This window comes from Drosophila melanogaster, chromosome 2L, assembly GCF_000001215.4.
Source record: "Drosophila melanogaster chromosome 2L".
Lineage (NCBI taxonomy): Eukaryota > Metazoa > Arthropoda > Insecta > Diptera > Drosophilidae > Drosophila > Drosophila melanogaster.
The window spans coordinates 10488637-10510593 of record NT_033779.5 but is presented as its reverse complement, the minus strand read 5'-3'; the positions used below and the strand labels follow the sequence as shown (position 1 = coordinate 10510593).

Genomic DNA, 21957 nt, shown 5'->3' with positions numbered 1-21957 from the left:
TTCCATTTGATATTAAACTTTGCAATGGAAAATTCAAATCAGTTGGAGGGCGGGCGAAAGAAAAAGCTCTTTCCCTCGCAGATCCTAAATATGACCAAGTGGGTGAGTCTTCCGGGTGACTGGCAGATCGGTAGGAAGCAGCAGCTAGTCGAGAACCGTTATCAGTGGCGGCAATAACAAGCGAGGCTTCAATTCGCTTCCAGTGCAAAGAAGATTATTGCAGTTGCATTGCCGGGTGCGATCCGCCCAGTTGTCCACGTGTGAGTACGGATGATTGTCGATCGCTCGATCGATTTCATACAAAGTGTGTGAGGTGTTTACCTCGAGTCCAGAAAGTCAAGACCAAAACGCAACGATGACGGGAACAGCGGCAGTGCGACTCAGCATTACGATACCCACGAAGGCGGAGGAGGAGCGCCTGAAGAAGGTGTACGTCCAGGTGGTCAATGGAGAGGTCGCCACGCCCATGGGTACCGCCAGCAGAACCTCAACCATTGAAAGCTTATCGACCATTCGGATCGGGGAATCCCCGGAACGGCAGAGCCACAAAGTCCTAAATACCTTGCCAAAGATTGAAATTCAGACGTGCCACGATCAGCTGCTTGATATCCCACTGGACACGGACCAGGAGCAGGTGGTGCGCCAGATCCTGCACAGATTTCACATACCCAATGCCGTTTGGCTGCCCAGTCTAGAGGGTAATGCTTACCACATCAGCTTCTCCATGGACTTTGACGAACGCTACGAGAATCTCTATGAGGCGCTGCAGGAATTCGGCATCGGTGATCGTGAGGGATCTACAGTATCCGTGGTCAGCTGCCTGGCCCACAGATCCTACGTTCAGCGTGAGGATACGGAGGAGCAGGAGGACCAACCATCGAGCACAGAGTAAGTCAAATGAAAATGGAAAAGTTCAAGCTACTTCAGTTCACAGGATCCATCATCTACAGACACATCAATGCCCAGAAGCAGGGTATCTGGGATCGGTTCATGAACTCGGTGCGATCCCGATTGAATGTGGCACAGATCGTAAGGGATGTGCGCCAGGATGCGGCTATTACCTTCGACTTTTGCATACTCCTAGTTTCGGCGGCGTAAGAAGTCACTTTTAATATAAATATTATAGAATTGGAATTTGGAAAAGTGCCTAGTAAAAAACGATTTTCCAAGATTTTCATTACCTAATTAAATGGAACTAAGCTTGTAATACAATCTTGTTTCTGGAAATGATCTAGAAATTTTCGAAATCCAATATTCTATATCTTCAAGTTGTAGGATAACACCTGTGATAACACCTATTCCCTTACAGAGTTCTGGCGAGCTTTGGCCTGGTGGAGAATAGCACGATTTTCCTGGCCTCCAGCATGCTCATTTCCCCACTGATGGGTCCCATAATAGCGGCCATCTTTGGAACTGTGATCCAGGATCGATCGCTCCGCAGGCTGGGCATGCTGAACGAACTGATTGGTATACTGACCGCCACACTGGTGGGTTTCCTATTCGGTCTGGTTGTGTGCACCACGGATCGCAAGTATGGCATTGGTGAGGGACTGACGGAGGAGATGCTATCCCGCTGCGATCTGCACTCCCTCGTCGTTGGGGTATTCACGGCCATACCGTCGGGAGCGGCGGCTGCCATCGGAATCCTGGGCGGGAATATTGGTTCTCTGGTTGGCGTGGCCATATCGGCATCGCTGCTACCGCCTGCGGTTAACTCCGGTCTGCTGTGGGCGGTGGCCTGCATTTACAAGATATTCGAGAACGACGATTCGCTCTACGTGGATGTGATTAAATCGCGCCGCTACTCGGACAACCAGGCCACTGAATTGGCCGTGCTCGGCGGCATCAGCATGTGCCTAACTTTGTCCAACGTTCTGTGCGTCTATCTCATGGGCATCCTGGTGCTGAAGGTAAAGGAGATTGCCCCGGTGATTGGGCGCAAAAACCGACAGTTCTGGAAGCACGACATAAAGCTGGCGCGTAATGGCAAAGTGGAAACGGAGTCGGAGATACTCAACGAGCTAATAGCCAATCTGGCCACCGAAGACAAGCACGCACTGGGCTCCATCAATCGTCAGTTCCTGCGCCATCTGGACGAATCAAACTACCAGCACACTTGGTCGCCGCTCAGCAACCGACATAGTTTCTCAATGCCACAACCGCCTGGCGCCGGCATCTCCACCATCCATCGCCTGGAACAATTGTATGCGTCGAGAATAGGGTTTAATCCACCAGCAGTAGAACGACGCCAACGCCACAGCGTAGTAAGCAGACCATCGCAACGGAGCCACGAGGTCTCCGTTCAGCTGAGTCCTCCACAGCCAGTAAGTAGCACACAAAGCTGTCTTGTCTATCCCGAGTGCTCATTTCGTGTATTCCAGCGTCCACGATTCGCGAGCATGCCATCGCAAGTGGGAAAGGACGAGCCAGCTAGGGATGCGGCCATCCAAGTCGCGAGCTCCAAGAGATTTACGGTAACACCAGCTCGAGTGGACGAGCAGACCTAGAATGTTGTCAAGTCCATTTGGGTTTCCACTCTCACAGATCTTTGTATAATATTTAAATAATGTAAGTGTCAATTTTGTAAAGTTAATTAGTTGTTATACTCCAGCAGGGGGTATGTCCGTACAGAATCTGTGATAGTGCTAACCTGCAATGGCGTCCATAGCATAGTTAAGCGTATATGTGTAATGTGCATCTTTGTATAACAATTTCCAATAAAAAACTACAAGTCTAATCCGCTCGGTCCCTGCCGATCCGCTTTGACTTGGGCGCGACCACGTTTCAGTTGTAGACGTTCGCGGACCGCTCGCTCCTGGCGCCTGCGCAGCTTCTCCAGTGTCTCCTCGCTGGGTGGCGCAGGTGCCACAGCCTCCTGGGAGCGTATGATGGTGCGCAGCTTCTCCAGCGCATCGGCCAGGTTCATTTGCTGGGAGCGCGTAAGATCACTCTTGATGTAAAAGTAGCCGTCTTTGGTAATCCGGTTTGCCAGCACCTTGAGCAGCTTCTGGCGCGTCTGCTCGGGTATCCAGTCCGCTTGTGCCACCTTGAAGCGTACATCCACCTTGGTATTCACCGTGTTCACGTGCTGACCACCGGGTCCGGAGCTCCTGCTGTAGGTGATCTCCAGTCGGTCCATGGGAATGAAGCCGCTGAACTTGTCGCTGCCACTGGGCTGGGTGGGGGATGTATACATATATCAATAGATGGGATCCCTGAAGGCACTGCATCCACTTACCGGCGGGGGCGGCGTGTAGATTTGCAGTCGGGCGCCGGGATAGATCTTGTCCAGGGATAAATCGCTCTTGTAGGAGAGCTGACGACCCAGAAGGTTGCCTGTGCCGCCTGAGGAGCTGCTCTGGCGCAGAACTCTTATGAAGGCACTCGTAATTTTATTCATTTTATGCCAAAATTTCAATGAGTTAAGCTAAATTAAATGTTACGAGAACGACGTTTGTGTTCACCACAGAACAGCTGTTCGAGGTGAGTTGCGTGCAGTGTGACCGAACTTAGCTAAGCGCGACAATTCAAAACTCCCAAATCGAAAGCTTGTTTTATCTTTTATGTAACCGTGTTTTCTTTATTGTTAATCCTAAAAAACAATCTTTAATCTTAAAACAAGGGAAAACGATACTTTGTACGCCATACTCTGTAACTTTTCCACTGTCACAAGCATAAGGCAGTGTGGAAAGTGCATTAGGTAAGTCCTCTGGTTGAAGTGCGCACTAGCCAAGTTCCAAGCCATTAGTGGAGTGCCAATTTAGGCAATTTTCAGCTTCGTATGGCGAACATTTTCGTATTCGAAATGTCTGACCACAGTCCCTCTGCAACTTTCATTGAATGCGGTCGAGTGCGGTTGTGCGACGGCCGATTGTTGTTATTAATCCGCCGCAAACGAAACTGAATCCAGGTGGGCACTCACACCGATCTTCCGGACTATATTGCACCGACCTTAAATATATACACGTATATCAAAGACTGGAGAACCCAAAAACTAAATGTTTACAACGTGCGGCAAACGCGAAATTTGCGGTTTTCATTAAACAGTGAGGTAGATAGTGGTTGCGATCGAGTTCTCGTTATATTTATATTTCTGCTTTCGATCTTGTTCTTGTTTTTTTTTTCTCCTGCTCGATTCCAATTGGAAGCGTTCGATCGGTCCAGAAATCCAGAATTATTCTTTATTGATCGCTGTGACTGCGTGTTCGCCGAGAATTATTCGTCGTCATCAACAGAAGCGGCCCGAATTGGCTCATAAAACATAAAAATCGCTTGGCAGCAGCCACACGGAATATATATATATATACATATGTATAAATTTATTTATATTTGTACGCATATATAGTTAAAATTCGAGACGAGACGCGAAAGGCGAGGCAAACAAAACAAGCAAATAAAAACGTAACAAAACAAAAACGAAGTGAACAGCGTGTTTTTCGGGATACTCCTTTCGTTCTTACCTGAGTTTTCGACTCTCACCTTTGCAGCCGGCAATTAGCATCCCCCCCTTCGATCCCCGGAATACCGCACCCTCCGCTCGCGAGTTAAACTCTAATAAACGCAGGATCAAAAGGACACCATGGCTATGCAACGGGAAGCTGGAGTGCAGGACTTCGTCCTCCTCGACCAAGTGTCCATGGAGAAGTTCATGGATAACCTGAGAAAGCGGTAAGTTTGCCTCTAAATTATTTAAGAATTACAAGCTAAGCTAGAATTTTTAATAATAACAAAAGACAGAGAGATTACTTTTACCTTTACCGTATCTATTGATTCCTCCGTTGGCCTTGTCCTCCGCCAACTTGTCCATCTCCACTCCACATCACAAACGACTCCCCCCGCGAACTCCGCGCCTTTGGGAAAACCACTTTTCCTCCAGTCGATGGTCTAGTTCAAGGCTTCTGTTTTGATCGATTAGCGAGCGGAAAAACTGGTTTGACCGTAGTTCTTGGCTTTTCCGCCTTGATTAAACTGGATTTGCTTATCGGCGTTTCAATTAAAGCCGACCTTATCTCCCTCATTTAACCCCTTCCCGCCGAGTTTTCGGTTCCACTCCAGAGGGCACTCAATGGACCCATTTACGTGCTCATTTGGAGTGCTAAACTCTCCTTTTTGTGGCATGACTTTCGGTTTTAAATGCATTCATTAGTGGCATTTCAATTCAATTTGGTAGTTGAACGGAAAGTGGTAATAGATTTGATGGAAAAGGAGAGAAATTCTTAAGAAATATGATATATTTAGCTTAATTAAAGGTTTTTTAAAGTTGGTTACAAACAAAAAATGTGACTACAAACTGCATGAATAAATATTATAAAATGATTGAGAATCAAGCTAACATGTTCAAATCTTTCTGCTTTTTGTAGTTTAAAATAGTAGTTATCAAGTAGCAGATGTATCTGTAAATCATCCAGCTACCATTATCTAAGTTAAATATTTAAGAGAGTGAAATCCATGTCACATTCCCACTCCGGGGACCAACCGCCCAATCGCGTGTCAATATTTGTGTGGCCGGCACTGTGGTTCCAGGTGGTTACCTACATGACCATTATGTAAAGTTCCTTAACCCACCGACAACCACGCAGCCACAACCCACATATATCATTTCATTTTATTTCATTTCGGTCCGAGTGTCAACAACTTGTTGCAACCGCTTCCTTTGCACTTGGAGCACGAATGGATTCCCCATCCATTTTCATACCGGGTCGCTGGTTTGCTGCATGGCTGGCTAACTTTCATGTGGAAATGATCGTTATCCGGAAAAGTTCTCGCCACCACATACATTTTGTTCAACTGATTGGCAGAGCATTGCAAAATTGTAGAAATTCGGGGTTTTGGTAACAAGTCTGCTGTTTGATAATTAAATGATTATTTTTCCAAATATTTTGCAATGTCTATAAATAAATGGTGTTACGATTCCCCGGCACTGATTCATCTAATCTGTTTATGTTTATATTCACTTAATTGCTAAAAGACTCTCGGACGATTCATCACAATAACGATTTGAATGATAAGACAAAAGCTGCAAATGAGTCAAATTGTTCAAATTGCCATCGCAAAAGGAAACGCATTGGAGTAAACCCAGTTGTATTTTGAGCTGGTTAATTACCATGGTTGAGATTAGTGGCTTGCATAAGACTGTAATTAAAGCGGACTTACGGCCAAAGATGCGTTAACCCACTTTGGTGGCTCACAAATCGCTTATCAAAGCATCAGCAAATCAAATTAAGCTGTGTAAATTGAACTAATTACATAATCACAGTCATACCTGCAATAGCAAACACGATTTTCATGTCTTACTGTACGGCATAATCGTAGCATAACTCAAATCAATTTGCTGTTTGTTAATAAATATTTAACAGGAAAGCCGGAAAACTGAAAACCAAACGAGTTGAGAAACTCGCCTCAACAAATTGAGGGTCAAAAACGCGCCAAAAATGGGAGGAAAACGCACACGTAATTGGAAAATGTGCGATGAAGACGTAAAAGAAATAAAACTCACTTTCATTTGGCATCAATCAAATGGGGAAATGAATGCATTTCGCTGCACATATATATATATATATATATATATATATCTAGTTTACTTGTTTGCCACATGACATCACATGTGTACTCATTGTTTGGCAGCTTGAAAATCCTATATTTTATTTAAGCAATATTAAATATATCTGCATGCTCCGTGACTCATGCTGTGTATCTTGCAGATACGCGAGTCAACAATAAGAAAACTGAAATAAAAATGCCATGGCGTAGCCAAAATACGAACCGGTTGATGGCGTCAGTTTGGCCGAGAGAGACTCACCCACAAAATAGAAGAGTGTGTATGTGTTTTTGAAAAGAAAACTTGTTTCTTTTTGCCCCCAAAATGAACCCATCTGGGATTCCACGATCCCCCAAAAGAAACAGATGAGTTCTCTGTTTGCCGCAATCCAAGTTCGCAGCATTTGGAGCAAGTTGATCTTTTTTACGACTGTCATTAAGTCGAGTGTCCTCATGGGAGGGCCAAGTGGCCCATAAAATGCCTGATCGATTGCCCTCTGACCCTTATTGGCTGCCAATGCATCACATGCAACAGAACTCAAGTGCCCCATTTCGTGTCTACTTAGCTGATAAGTTTTGTTTTCATTTTCGACAATTGTTTACGCATTTATTTGTATTTCAAAGAGAACTAGCTAGCATCTAAAGCTCTCGTATTTTCCATGAACTGCTTTCAGTGTGAAAAATATTCACTGGGGTCGTTGAATTTGGAGCATTATTTTTGGATTTTATTAAGTAATTTGTTTGACATCGGAAAAAAATTCAAAATTCTTTAAATGTGACGAGGTGAAGAAGCCGATTAAACATAGGTATAAATAATATATAGCAAAAATGCTATATGTACATTTTTACAACGCATGTCGAATACATATAAATTATAATAAAGTGTTGAGACTATAAATTTATGGAATCCTTAATAGATTGTACTACACTCCATTGCTATCAGTGTTCAGAGCGATAAGCTTGGCACACCCACTTAAGCAAAGTTCCTGAGAGCTCGAAGTGGGTCTTCCCCATCAGGCACTTTATGAAATCGGTGGAACAAACTATGAGCAGTTTTAGCCGACAAACTGATGATTCATACGACGATATCCACTTTCAATGCGAACAACAAACTGCATTTCATTTTCATTTAAATGCTACTCACTTTGTGCTCCTACCGATTTTATTTTATTTTATTTTAGTTTTTGGCTTGGTCAAGGCTTAGATTTTAGTATTCCACTCAGGTAAATACTTTTCATTTGAGTGCAATTTTAAGTGCTTCTTTATGGTCAAATAAAAATCGCAAACCGAAGCGTATAAAACTGCAAATAATGCCTTTTAAAAAAGCTGCCTTGTTGATCAATGATTTTAGCGTTTTAGGCAGCACTACTTGATAGGTCTTATCGTCTAGCCAAAAATTGATACTCCATATCTATTAGAATTGAAATAAAAAACCCCAAATTTTCAGTTTTTCAGCTACTAAAAGTGGTAACATACCATGTACTGGATTCTTGGGAAGCGTCAAAGTAGCGATAAGATTCCAGCAAAATTTGTCGCCATATAGGCACCTCATATATACCATATAGTTCGATAGCCATGGGCAATACTTACTGGCAAGGTGATAAGCGAACTCTTGGTTACGCAATTATTGCACTGAGACCTTCCATTGGATTAGGTTTCCATTTATGTGAGTGCTTATTTCTCGCCAATTGTATATTGAATGTTTATTTATACAAACGCAGCTGATAGCCGTGCGATATTTCCACTGCCTTCGTTTTTGTGGAAAAATATTAAAGAAGCCGTGAGACGTAAACAATTTATAGTTGTAGGGGAAGAAAGCTATTAAAGTGTGTAGGAGGAGCTCTTCTGGGGATTTCCGATTGCAATCGAAGTTTGTCTGTTTATTTGTGCAGGAGCATGGAGGAGTGCGCCCAGTTCAAAGGGAGCCTTTCATCTGGTAAACACTCTTAGATATTTTTCACCTTGCGTTGAGTGCATTCCAGCGATAAGAAGGAGGCTATCTATTGAAGCCCGTCATTTTGCCAAGATAAGCACTTTATGATACCGGAACGGAAATCAAATCATTTACCCAGCATAACCACAGCGTTTTGATGGCCGCTTTTCTGTCGGTGTTTTTCTCCTTGGCATGTCATAAACTTGCTTAATGTGCGAATTCTTGGAAGAAAGGCATTAAGCTTGAGTAAGAAAAGAAAGGGAGAACGACCTGAGAATCCCGTCTAGACGACGCCTTAGTATTTCCACTCGCTTTGTTTATCCAAAGCCAGGCAATGTTTGTCATTGGCATTGCAATAACTTCTATACCTATCGAGACTTGGAGCTGGGAAATGCAGTGGCATCTGCATTTCGTTTACACAAATCTTTAGCGGCCTGCCAGCCGCCTACCAGACTTTTCTCGAGACTTTTCCGCTCCTGTTAATTGATTGGCCTGGGTGTAAATTGAAGTTAATTCCTTGGCGCGGTCCAGATACAATTGTTTGCATTGCGCAAATTGAGTGGAAAATAATACAGAAAAAATGAATTTCCTTTGGGAAAACGAGAAGTAACGATGAAAAGAGTCTGGAGAAAATTATGCAGATGGTCAGTAGACAACGGGGCAAAAGGAAAATGATTTCCATAATGAGATGGAAACGCTTTTCTTGGCCGATCTGCTGCGATTCCCATGAATTGGCAGACGTTCAAGAAATTCGCAAGGGACTTGACCTATCAGTGCATAGCACGATTCTTCAGCGAATCTTTTCCATTAATCTTAATGTTTTCCATCAGTTTGTAGTCTGCAGTGCTGGGAACAGAATGATCTAAACGTATAACTTTATTTTAGAATGATTTATAAACTTTCTTTATTCACAAATAGATGCTTAAAGTTTTCTTTATGTTTACATGTATATTGGTTGATAGCATAACAAACATATTTTACTATGTATATCTATCATTTGCATTGTTTTATCTTCTTGTTACACTATAGTTTCACTCAATAAATCGCCCAAATTCAATTAGATAACAGCGCAAACAAACCCCTATTAGGACAAATAAAAGCATTGACCCACTAAAAGCCAAGTTTGTTGACAAACTGATGACGTCAGCTGAGAGCAAACATTTTCCGAACGCATGTTCCTCGTTTTTGGCCATGAAAAATGCACTCTATTAACTTATTGATTTTCCGTCTGGAATTGGGATTGCGTTTTTTCAACAGTATAGTAAGTGATTCATCGCAAGGCGTTGCAAATTATTAATGGCTATATGCAAATCGCACTTTGAATAGCCGATTATTGAGTCATGATGTTAGCGTTCAATTTGTTTACTTCTACAATTTGTTATTAAATAATAGTATAAGATACCAATGCCATGTGCTCAGATGAGTCAATAAAACTAGTTGAATTATCGTTGTAAAACATTGAAGCATTCAGGAATTTCGCATATACGAACGTCGATATATTTGTTTTCATACTTTAGTTATTTCTTTGGCTTTTATCTCGATTACGTCATTCGACTCGGAATAAAGAAAGACACTCACAGTCAGCGGCGACAATCGTTAAAGTGAATAAGTTTATGAAGTGCGCGAACGAATATGAACATGAAAATGTGCGAAGCCAGCAATATGAATTTAATTTATGAATGTTGGGGAATCCGACAGAGAGTCCAAAATCGTCTGTTGGCACTTGAGCAAACAAAAAAACATGTGAAGTATTTGGTAATTTTTGGAGGGCAGATAACTTTATTATATATTATTATATATATATTGTATATACATATACATATGTGACAAATGGGGTGCAGCGAATTCTGAAGTGATAAGAGAGTTTGAGTCAGAATTTTGGCTAGATAAGGCAAATATGTTCCTTATGACAAATATCTCTAATAAAAGTTATTTTTTAAATAAGCTCTCATATTTTCAAAATCAAAATTTATAGTTAAATAAAATCTAATAACTAAGCAGTATTATTGTTTCTTTTCAATGTTCATTGAACTTGTAGCATTTCTTGAAGTATATATTCATATAGTTTCTTTTCCTATACAAACCGACCAAAGACCCCGATTATTCAAACTGAAACCAAATTGAAATTTTCTGTCCATTGAGTCTTGACAATTACAATACACCTGGCCAACAATTTCTATAGCCCCATTAGGCCCTCCTCCGCAAAAGGCGAGTGTGCTGTTCGTCATGCGGGCCAAAAACAAATTTTGACATGATGTCAATCATACGCCCCGTGGGCGATCACCACCCACCCACACACACACACACACACAAGGACAGACCCTTCGCAGTGGCGCGCACATGGTGTCAATATGGTTGTTGTAAAAGGGAGGATGGGGTAGAAATCATACAAATCTGTGGCGTATTGGGTTTCCTTTGCCTCTAAGAGGCTTGTCATTTGCTGCCTGCCCTTTTGCCACTGAGTTCAACTTATATGTATGTACTTACCATAATGTGATGGCCCCAAAAAAGAAGTTGAAAAGCGCGCTAAACGGCGTCTTGGACTTTCTTGGCCATTCTGGAGCCGGAGTTCAGGTGGCCATTTGTCACTCGTCGCACTCGTTTTGACGCAAAATTCTTAATGTGTTGAAAAGGGCAACAGAAGGCAAATAGAAGTGCCGGGGCAGCCAAAGGCATACAAAACGAAACAGAAAGCTGAAAAGCCAGCGCAGTCGTCTCTATAAATAAGCACTGAAAAGTTAAGTAAAAACATGTGTTCGAAGAAAAAATGGGCACCAAACCAGCAGCCAAAACATAAATACAAACAAATGCGCGTATTAAGTGTATTGTTTTAATCGTTTTCATTCCCTCAATTCGGGCTAACGAAAACTTTTGGCTGTTTGGTTTGGGCTTAGTTTTCGAATTGGTCTCTGGCTTTAAACAATTTTACCGTTTCTTTGTCTGCTAATTTGTTGGCTTCATTTTCATTTACATTTTTGGCTTTTTGTTTTTCTGGTTTTGGGAGGGAAAATAACACTCTGTCCAGCCTTTTGTAATAGCCACTTGTTGCACAGTTTTGTTTTTTTTTTCTTTTTGGGGCTGGACTTTTGGTTATGTAGCTCATCTGGGTTAATTTACACTCGCTGATGGTGTAACTCTTACTTTCGGAACACTCTGGGTAATTTTCTGGGAACACGTAATGCGTAATTTGCATTTAAGTTGCTTTATTGTTTTTCAATTCCACTCACATGCAGTGAAATCTAAACTGTTCTTAAGGCAAACTAGAAAATCACTCTATCATGTGTAAATTCAACTCACTTTTAATCTAAATACTTGTGAAGAGGCAAAGTTCAATAAAAAAGTATCTTTTGCAAAATCTTAGTTTCCAACTTATAATAATCCAGTCGATAGTTTCAAGAACTCGCAATCGCTTCAGATAAGATAGCCTGTGTCATGAAAAAGACTTATTAGAACTCTTATCAACTAAAGTTTTAGTTCAGAATAATATATACTTTATATTGTAGTCTCCAAGTGAAATATTTGAGATTCTCATGCTCTCTTTCTTTCTCATTGTCTATCGATCGCAAGTGACCCACTTAGCGAATGCATTTTATGAACACAACAAACTTTTATATGCCCAATCTTTTGGCGCCTGACAAATCGAGTGCAGAATAAATGCATCCACATGTCAGTCAATCAAAAAGTGAGAAAAGAGATCAACAATTTGATCTACATAGCGCATCTCGCTCAATTATATCGATCGTTGGCTTCATGTGGAGCAGGTATATCAGGTATATAGACCCGCATGTAGAATGTTGAAAAAGCAATTTTCGAATTGAAAGCTACAGGCGCCAACGACGGGTGGTGGCTCCCCACCTGTCACTCCCACTCACTCGAAATGTATTTCGTAAGCTTGGGGAAATGCCATTCCAAACACTGCAGCGAACACTGCCGAACTAATGAACGACTGTCCATTACTCTTTCTCTAGATTCCAAAACGGATCCATCTACACATACATCGGCGAAGTGTGCGTCTCGATGAATCCCTACAGACAGATGAACATCTACGGTCCGGAAACCATTCGCAAATACAAGGGTCGGGAGCTCTTCGAGAATGCCCCACATTTGTTCGCCATTGCCGATTCCGCCTACAGGGTGCTCAAGCAGCGCCAACAAGACACCTGCATCCTAATTTCCGGTGAGTCCGGTGCGGGCAAAACGGAGGCCTCCAAGATCATCATGAAGTACATTGCGGCGGTGACGAATGCCCAGGGTCAGAACGAAATCGAGAGGTAAGTGGATGGATGAGCTGAATGATGGATGAAACCATATACCCAATAAATACGCTTATATATTGTTTAATGATTAGACACAAAATGTTAGTTTAGATAGGAAAATTCTTGATTAAATCTTCAAGAAGGACAAGTTTAATTAGCAATTGTCTTGGGGAAATCAAGTTAATAGCACCAAATACAAAGTAATGCAAATATGTTTATCTAGCTCAAAGGTTCCCAAGCCGTTTGCTCTGATTACATAGTAAATTAGTTGATCAATTTGGCCACATATTTACATAGGTTGATGGAACGCTTGCGGCCTTATCACAATACTGTGAACCAGACAATGGGAACCTCAAACCGATCTATATAACAACATGTATGTACATCATAGGTCCCAGAGAAAATCCACCATTGTTTCGCATGCAAATGCGCAATGGAATTCTCATTGAGGGAAGATTTTCAGACGCGGTTGCCAGGTGGCAGTGGCTAATGAAGCATTTCCCAGATGGGTCATAATCGCTGGCATGGTCATCGCGTGACCCATGACCCCGGATGACATCAGTCGTCTGTTGACTTGCAGTTTAAGTTGCCAAATTAATTGCCCCACTAATTGCAAACCACTTTGTCCAAAGGAACTTTTTATCACTTGGGTGTAGTTTAAGGTGCTCCATAAAAGCGCTAAAGCCGCCATGGCCAAGCCCCGGAACACAATGGTCTTTTAAATTGCCAATTTTTAGTGCCTTGAATGAAATGGGAGACGACATTTAACATAGTTTCGGGGATTAGGGTGAGTGCCATTTTCCAAATTGCTTGCCCACCGAGGGGAGAAAAATTTACGAAGCACTAATAGCGTATTTATTGTGTTGATTTCGTTTGTTAATTATGTCGATTTGATTTTAATGAGGGTTGTCTTTATAGTCTTGCTGGCATGGAAATTAATTAAAAATTTTATAAGAGAATGATTTTATAGGAAGAAGTTCTTAAGTACATATATAATAATAAATATATTATTTTTCCAGAGTCAAGAACGTTTTGATCCAGAGCAATGCAATTCTGGAAACCTTCGGCAACGCAAAGACTAACCGCAACGACAACTCCAGCCGCTTCGGAAAGTACATGGACATTGAGTTCGACTACAAGGCGGATCCCGTGGGTGGCATCATCACCAACTATCTGCTCGAGAAGTCGCGCGTGGTGCAGCAGCAGCCCGGCGAGCGGAACTTCCATAGTTTCTATCAGGTGAGTGGCATACGGATACGAATCGTTCCGAACTAGTCGTGTGTGGCATTAAGTGTACACGATTATTTACCAAGTGAGTCAGCGTGACGCGTGCCAGGTGACGAAAGGTGTTCCAGCTCATGGGTTGGGTGCCATGGCAGTGGGGCGTCCATTACCTGGGGGTGTCAGGTTGTTGTGGCCGTGATGAAGTTGCTCTTTTTTTCTTCTGGTTTTTCGGCTGGTTAGACAGTTATTGTCGCTGGCTCTTTTTGTGGGTGCGGGCTTTCGTTGTAAACAATTGTGGGCATTTAAATTGAGTGTTGAGACAGTTTTATGAGGGGAATACACATACGTTGTGTGCGGCCGCCTAGTATTAATATAACTTTATTACTTTCAAGTCGTATGACTAAGTTGTTTGGCAACAGATGAAAGCTGGTCATGATCTCCTTTATTTTATAGATATATTTAAATAAATGTATATATAAGCAAATGACACATGCCTAAGTAATTTATGTATAATCATTATTGGAGATTCCTCTGCCAGTTATAAAAAAAAAGTCTAAAACTGTTAATTAATTTAATTAAATTTGCTTCCCGCTGCAGGCCTACATTGCTCACTTCTTTTTAGGTATCCAGAATTGGATGATATCACTGGCAAAATGATAACATAGGCGTAGCCAAGACTCATCCAATAAACTAGAAAAAAATATCACGTCACAACTCAATCGCTTATTCATCATTCAAGGCGTTAACTTATATATTATATGATCCATTCATCTGGTAAATTAAACCTGCTGAGGTGATAATTGATCACTATTTCCGATGCATGCATATCTATTTGAGCAACACGAAACACTTTTAGCACATTTATCATCTGGAAACACTTAATCAAGTCAAATACTTCATCTGGCTTTTGTTCGAGTTTAAACGATTTGTTTATTTGTTGGAAAGTGCAAGTTGTTTATTTTTAAAGTGAGTCAAAATAAATATTTGCCCGTATTATGGAATGCTTGCTTTGGGAATGGGTCTACAATTTGTCTGCATCGGTCATAAATTTCCAACTTGGCTAATATATAATTTATGACTAGCCAGGCTATCTTGAAATAAACAATGTTCAATTAACACTCACACCGGCAAAAACGCCGATAGGCATGTATGTAGATTTTTATTGATTACCAAGTTTACGGGTTTCCCAACATCAAAGATCTTGAAAATATCTTACTCAACTAATATGATATCAATTTACCTATCTGTGATGAATTAATGGGAAAAATAGAAATGTAGTTAATGGGAAAAATAGAAATGTAGTTAACTTTATGTTAAAAGATACAATTTAATAACATGTGTTGTTAAAGTTTAAAAGGCAACTGCCAAATGCTCGACAGGAAACGGAAGTTTAATTACGCTTAGCACGTCTGCTAATTGTCTGGCGTGCTAAATTCTTGGCACATGGACTGACGGTCATGTTGCACTGACCAAGTTGGGTTAATTTAAAATAGTTGCAATCGCTTAATTAATACCCCCAACCAATTCATCCATTTATAGCTGCTGCGTGGAGCCAACGACAACGAGCTGCGGCAATATGAACTGCAGAAGGAAACGGGCAAGTATCACTACTTGAACCAGGGCAGCATGGACATACTGACGGAGAAGTCCGACTACAAGGGCACCTGCAATGCCTTCAAGACCCTGGGCTTCTCCACGGATGAGGTGCAGACCATTTGGCGCACAATTGCCGCTGTCTTGCATCTGGGAAATGTGGAGTTCCAAAGTGAGTTGCTTAATATTCAGTTATTTCCTAGTAGATATTTCCTACATCTCCTGTTTTCGCATTGCAGCCATTGAGGATGAGCTGGTGATCAGCAATAAGCAGCACTTGAAATCCACGGCCAAGCTGCTCCAGGTCACCGAAACCGAGCTGTCCACGGCACTGACCAAACGGGTCATTGCGGCCGGTGGAAATGTGATGCAGAAGGATCACAACGCCACGCAGGCAGAGTACGGAAAGGATGCTCTGGCCAAGGCCATCTACGACCGTCTCTTCACCTGGATCATCTCCCGCATCAACAGGGCAATCCTATTCCGTGGCAGCAAGACGCAGGCGCGATTTAACTCGGTCATCGGAGTGCTGGATATTTACGGCTTCGAGATCTTCGACAGCAACAGCTTTGAACAGTTCTGCATCAACTATTGCAACGAGAAATTGCAGCAGTTATTCATAGGTATTATGCTTGATTCTTTTATTAGCGATATATCATAATTAGCCGTGTTATTCCCCAAAGAACTGGTGCTTAAACAGGAGCAAGAGGAGTACCAGCGTGAGGGCATTGAATGGACCAATATTGAATACTTCAACAACAAGGTGAGTTCCAACTAATCGAATGACATTTGCGAACTTTAAATGGTATATTGCATTGCGAAAGCACAAAATATCTAAAACTGCTCCAATTCCAGATCATTTGCGATCTCGTTGAGCAGCCGCATAAGGGCATCATTGCCATCATGGACGAGGCCTGCCTCAGCGTGGGCAAGGTGACGGACGACACACTTCTGGGGGCCATGGACAAAAATCTGAGCAAGCATCCGCACTACACCAGTCGTCAGCTGAAGCCCACGGATAAGGAGCTAAAGCATCGCGAGGATTTCCGTATCACCCACTACGCCGGCGATGTGATCTACAACATCAATGGATTCATCGAGAAGAACAAGGATACGCTGTATCAGGACTTTAAGCGCTTGCTGCACAACTCTAAGGATGCCAACCTGAGCGAGATGTGGCCCGAAGGAGCACAGGATATCAAGAAAACCACCAAGAGACCATTGACAGCCGGCACCTTGTTCCAGAGATCGATGGCTGATCTGGTGGTTACTCTGCTGAAGAAGGAACCCTTCTATGTGCGCTGCATCAAGCCCAATGACCTTAAGAGCTCGACAGTTTTCGATGAGGAGCGTGTGGAGCACCAGGTGCGATACCTTGGCCTACTGGAGAACTTACGTGTCCGTCGAGCCGGATTCGTTCATCGCCAGCGCTATGATAAGTTCCTGCTGCGCTACAAGATGATCTCGCAGTACACTTGGCCCAATTTCCGTGCGGGAAGCGACCGCGATGGTGTCCGTGTGCTGATCGAGGAAAAGAAATTCGCCCAGGACGTTAAGTACGGCCACACAAAGATCTTTATACGCTCGCCACGCACCCTGTTTGCCCTGGAGCATCAGAGGAACGAAATGATCCCACATATTGTGACGCTGCTGCAAAAGCGAGTGCGTGGATGGATTGTGAGGAGAAACTTTAAGAAGATGAAGGCGGCAATTACGATCGTGCGCGCCTATAAGGCCTACAAACTGCGTAGCTACGTCCAGGAGCTGGCCAATCGCTTACGGAAAGCCAAGCAGATGCGCGACTACGGCAAGAGCATCCAGTGGCCACAGCCGCCGCTCGCCGGACGTAAGGTGGAGGCTAAACTGCATCGTATGTTCGATTTCTGGCGAGCCAACATGATCCTGCACAAATATCCTCGCAGCGAGTGGCCGCAATTACGTCTGCAGATTATCGCCGCCACTGCGCTGGCCGGAAGACGACCCTATTGGGGTCAAGCGCGCCGCTGGGTGGGTGATTATCTGGCCAACTCGCAGGAGAACAGCGGATATGAAGCCTACAACGGAAGCATAAAGAACATAAGGAACCACCCCGCCGACGGCGAGACCTTCCAGCAAGTGCTCTTCTCCTCATTCGTCAAGAAGTTCAACCATTTCAACAAGCAGGCTAATCGCGCCTTCATCGTTTCCGATTCGACCATCCACAAACTGGACGGTATCAAGAATAAATTTAAGGACATGAAACGCACCATTAAAATTAGGGAGGTTAGTAGATAGTATAATAATATATTATATTATTATATTATAATATTAATTCCGTATCTTGACTTCGCTTACAGTTGACGTCCATTAGTGTCTCACCCGGCCGGGATCAACTAATCGTCTTCCACTCGTCGAAAAACAAGGATTTAGTGTTTTCCCTGGAGAGCGAGTACACGCCCCTCAAGGAAGATCGCATTGGCGAAGTGGTGGGCATTGTGTGCAAGAAATACCATGAGTAAGTGGAACGCCCATTTAGTATGTTCACCAGATATTAATATCAAATCCTTTCCAGCCTCACTGGAACCGAGTTGCGTGTGAATGTGACCACCAATATTTCCTGTCGCCTAGACGGCAAGGCACGCATTATTACCGTGGAGGCGGCGTCCAATGTGGAGGTCCCCAACTTCCGTCCTAAAGAGGGCAACATCATTTTCGAGGTGCCGGCGGCGTACTGCGTTTAGGCGGAATCAACTCCGCCCAACTGTATTGTAAATTATGGAACCTAGTTTTAAGACTGGGCTCATCACCCTCTTTTCTACTTGTGACCCATGTGTCCCACCAAGGACATGACGACTCTGTGTATACCGTGCCTTCCGCCAAACACCCGCTTTGTAGTTTTTAATACGTCATTCTATAGTTAGTCCTATCTGTTTATCTGTTCTGTGTGTGACGACATGATTGTAATTTTGTACATTTTTCTATTATGCGTATGCGTTAAGGCGATATTTATTTAACATCCATGTGAGAGGAATACCACCTCCGCCGGTTGAGCTGGCCGACGAAAAGAACGAAAAGTATTAAATGTACTTTGTGCATTTCTTCAAATATGATTCACAGCACACAAGAAACCATTTGTAACGATCAGTAAAATGTTTGTACTTAAAGCGAAAGATCACAAACATATGTGTGCCATTTGCAAATATTATTGAAATAATATATGAAATAAAAGATGTAAACTTTGTACTTGAGAAAGCTGGTTAATGACTATTTTTTTATATCAATAAGTTAAAGAGAAGTTAACTTACCAAACATAAGCATAATGTGCATAAGTTCCCTATCCCAACCTTGATCTGAATTGAACCCATTCAAAATTTCGGTCATTTCGTCATGAATTCCCCCAAAATGTGCGTTCGGCATTTGAATATCTGTGAGTTTCTGCATCTGTGAATCTTTTTCAAATGCTGCTTTAAATCCAAACGTAAAATCCGTACGCATTCGTATGCGAATGCGATCAAAATGTATTGGCAGAGACCGAAATAAAGTGCACATGGCTCGCCGCCGATTGATAAAAGATAAAAATAAAGAGATCGGCCTCTCTTTATGCGGAATGTGCGCTCGCATTCGCCTGTAAATTCTCGAAGGGAACGCGTGCAATTCGGAGCATCGAAGCACCCAAGGTGATTACATAAAGCCAGAAAACCAGAACCATGCAGAAGGCCATCAAGAAGGAGCTCAGCTTCTCGCTGGACACGCTGGAGCGCTATAGGGCCAAGTACGGACGCAGTGCATCGCTGGACACAAACGGCACACCAATTGCACACACAGACGGCGACCAGGCTGCTCCTGCGCCGCCACCGCCCTCGATCTTCACAAAGTCGTTGTCGCCACCAAAGATGACCAAGCTTCAGGAGTTGCAGCAGAAGAAGGAGGCCTATTTAAGGGCCAAGGAGCACGAGCGGGAAATGGAGCAGCTGCAGCGCACAGAAAGAAGGTCCATCATAAATGGTTCGGATACGCCCAAGCCCAAGACAGGCAGTCCAACGAGCACTTCACCGACTCCCAATGCAAGTTCCTCGTCAACCGCTGCCGTGGCTACCAAGACCTCCAGTCCAGCTGGCTACACCAACTGGTCGAATCACCATGCCACACTCTGCTCCCAGTCGTGGGTGGCCATCTCCGAGCTCATGTACTTTTGCGACAAGTATGAGTTCACCACCCTCAGCACACGCGATCTGAGGACGCACCAGGAGATCGTGGCCGAGGTGAGAGCTCTGCTGTCCGGCAAGGCGCCCTTCGATCAACGCACCCGCTTCCCGGGTAACATTCACGATCCGGAGAACTTGTGGGTTTGCATCGGTCGCTGTGCCAGCGTGGAATACCATCTGCAGCGCATCATCAGCATCTTTCGCAAACCTCTCAATCAATTGACACCGGACAAACAGCGAACGGTGCGTCAGAATTTCCACCTGGCGGTCAGCGAACTGCGGCTGGACATCTCGGCGAGGATTAGCGAGGTGCGGCTGTACGATCGCCTGGTCTTTGAGCGCGAGTTCCGGCTGGAGTGGCTGGATGAGGAGGCCTAGTGGATTAAATGGTTTAAAGGATGAGTTAGGTGGACAATAACGTTTATTGGCAATTCTTCGCTCTTTTTTGCGGTGCGCGGTGGAAAAAACGGTTACAAAAATACACTTGGACACAGGAGGCCGGAGCATGGAGCACACGACTATGGTAACCAGTGTGCTGGCTGCTCCATTCAACATACATATAAGGGGTATCTCGTCAACTGATCATCATTATGATTTCTTTGGCTGCAATTGATTTGCTTAGTAGTTAACGTAAGGAACATTTTCAATCAGAAAGATTTTACATAAATTCTGTGTAGATTCTATTGTACAAAGCATTAGGACAATCATAATCAAAATCAGTTGTCGCACATGCCCATATACAAAGTTAACCACATATTTCACAAATCTAGGCCATGGATTCCTGCAACAACTGCTCGCACAACTAAATCTAAAGGCCGCCGGCGGTCAGGTGGAATCTGAGGATACAGCTCGAGCCTGTCCGCCGATCAGGACAACTTATTGCTCCGTAATACGTAATACAAACATTTATATATATGTACACAATGCTAGCGGTATAAATAAAGCACTTTTGTGTGGGCCAACATGGATTTGCTTGCGAACAAGTGTGCTGCTAGTGCGGAGTGCTTTAACATCTAGCGGAAGATTCAGGTTGCAGATTATCATAGTTCTTTTTGGATCCCAGGGATCTCTTCAGTGGGTTCGTTTAACGTGCAGCTAGTCAACATCTGTGTAATCTGTAATCTTTAATGCCAAAGAACATCGAATGGCGGAATGAACCTAGCAGAACTTGAGCTTCATCTTGCTGGTCTTGGGCACATTACGGATGGTGAGGGAGATGCGCGGCGATCGGCGTACTAAGTGATCCCCGATCTTGTAGGTATTCTCGCACAGATCGTAGTTGGAGATGCGATCGCAGAGCACATCCTCGCTAGTCTCGGAGATGGCGTGCAGATAGTCGGTGTACAGCGTGTCCTTGAGGATGAGCAGGCTGCGCGGTTCCAGCAGCAGCTTGAAGAGCACTTCACGGGTCGTCTGATCTCCAGCTTCTGTTTCAGTTGTGGTGTCCTCACGCTTGACAAACTCCAGCACGGTATGAGCACCCGTGGAAATGGTGGAGATGATGGGATGGAACAGTGGTCCATCTGTGTGCGGCAGAATTCCCTGACCCGGCAGATACTCGTTGACCAAAACATGGTTAGCGTTCTGCGACTCGAACACCCCCAGATTGTTGACCTTGTCCACATAGGTCTGCAGCCACTCCGGAATCTCCTCGGCAATCATTCCGTTGGGATGCGGCACACCGCCGTAGTTGACCAGCCGGCGGTTCAGCAGCTGCGTCCATCGAGGCTTCGGAGTGCGCTCGATGTGGCTCAGGATGCGCTGCTCCTCCTCGGAAGTGATGAAGTTCGGAATGTACATGACAGTCGGTGGGCACTGGAAAGGATAAGCAAGGATAACGAGGACTTCACTCGAGACACTTGGGTGTTATTAACTTGCCTTTCGCACTTCAAAGCCCGTGAAATCCATGACTAGGCCTACACTTATCTATCGGAATGCTACGCTAATGCTAATTCTACTTAAATTGCAAATCAATACTTTTGTTGGGCTTTGAATTCTGCATCAGCTGTTTGGAAAATCGAGGGTGCCCGTATTTTTAGTGACGTATGGTGTTAATGTAACATTTGCTTTTAAACTTGTCGCTTTTGAACGATTGTATTTTAACTAAGAAAATACATTATTTGTATTTGTAAAATCATTAACTTTTAATTAAACAGCAGATCGAACTTAAAAGTATTTTCACCGTCTTATCGTTGCCCTCATGTATCGATATACCACATTCCGATACATT

General features: G+C 43.5%; 5 protein-coding genes and 1 non-coding gene across 10 annotated transcripts; 3 read left to right on the top strand and 3 right to left on the bottom strand.

The window, feature by feature from the left end:
- Positions 1–140: 140 nt before the first annotated feature.
- CG7384 (uncharacterized protein) lies at positions 141–2735 on the top strand. The gene is made up of 4 exons (NM_135573.4): positions 141–888; positions 951–1094; positions 1310–2324; positions 2382–2735. Exons 1-4 carry the CDS (start codon positions 356–358, stop codon positions 2505–2507), a joined length of 1818 nt encoding a protein of 605 aa, NP_609417.1. The 5' UTR covers positions 141–355; the 3' UTR covers positions 2508–2735.
- Positions 2562–3513, bottom strand: CG6094 (uncharacterized protein). 2 transcript variants are annotated; one of them, NM_001273424.1, is made up of 2 exons: positions 3239–3513; positions 2562–3175 (listed from the first exon to the last, which is right to left on the bottom strand). In NM_001273424.1, the coding sequence occupies exons 1-2, from the start codon at positions 3398–3400 to the stop codon at positions 2726–2728; spliced, it is 612 nt and encodes a 203-aa protein (NP_001260353.1). In that variant the 5' UTR covers positions 3401–3513; the 3' UTR covers positions 2562–2725. The 2 variants fall into 2 exon arrangements, with proteins under 2 accessions (NP_001260353.1, NP_609416.1); NM_135572.3 differs by having other exon boundaries at positions 2676–3175; positions 3239–3473.
- Positions 3514–3578: 65 nt separating this feature from the next.
- Positions 3579–4293, bottom strand: asRNA:CR44224 (antisense RNA:CR44224). Its single transcript, NR_073753.1, has one exon.
- On the top strand, positions 3815–18780 carry Myo31DF (Myosin 31DF). 3 transcript variants are annotated; one of them, NM_078814.4, is made up of 10 exons: positions 3815–3910; positions 4488–4668; positions 12439–12741; positions 13746–13965; positions 15490–15715; positions 15783–16166; positions 16227–16306; positions 16399–17805; positions 17880–18037; positions 18095–18780. In NM_078814.4, exons 2-10 carry the CDS (start codon positions 4580–4582, stop codon positions 18261–18263), a joined length of 3036 nt encoding a protein of 1011 aa, NP_523538.1. In that variant the 5' UTR covers positions 3815–3910; positions 4488–4579; the 3' UTR covers positions 18264–18780. The 3 variants fall into 3 exon arrangements, with proteins under 3 accessions (NP_523538.1, NP_001188784.1, NP_723596.1); NM_001201855.2 differs by having other exon boundaries at positions 3815–4051; NM_164933.3 differs by having other exon boundaries at positions 3815–4668.
- A 359-nt stretch (positions 18781–19139) lies between these two features.
- CG13144 (uncharacterized protein) lies at positions 19140–20694 on the top strand. The gene has a single exon (NM_135571.3). The coding sequence runs from the start codon at positions 19230–19232 to the stop codon at positions 20103–20105; it is 876 nt and encodes a 291-aa protein (NP_609415.1). The 5' UTR covers positions 19140–19229; the 3' UTR covers positions 20106–20694.
- On the bottom strand, positions 20133–21900 carry CG6144 (uncharacterized protein). 2 transcript variants are annotated; one of them, NM_001038806.3, is made up of 2 exons: positions 21606–21900; positions 20133–21542 (listed from the first exon to the last, which is right to left on the bottom strand). In NM_001038806.3, exons 1-2 carry the CDS (start codon positions 21633–21635, stop codon positions 20886–20888), a joined length of 687 nt encoding a protein of 228 aa, NP_001033895.1. In that variant the 5' UTR covers positions 21636–21900; the 3' UTR covers positions 20133–20885. The 2 variants fall into 2 exon arrangements, with proteins under 2 accessions (NP_001033895.1, NP_609414.3); NM_135570.5 differs by having other exon boundaries at positions 21606–21748.
- Positions 21901–21957: the final 57 nt, after the last annotated feature.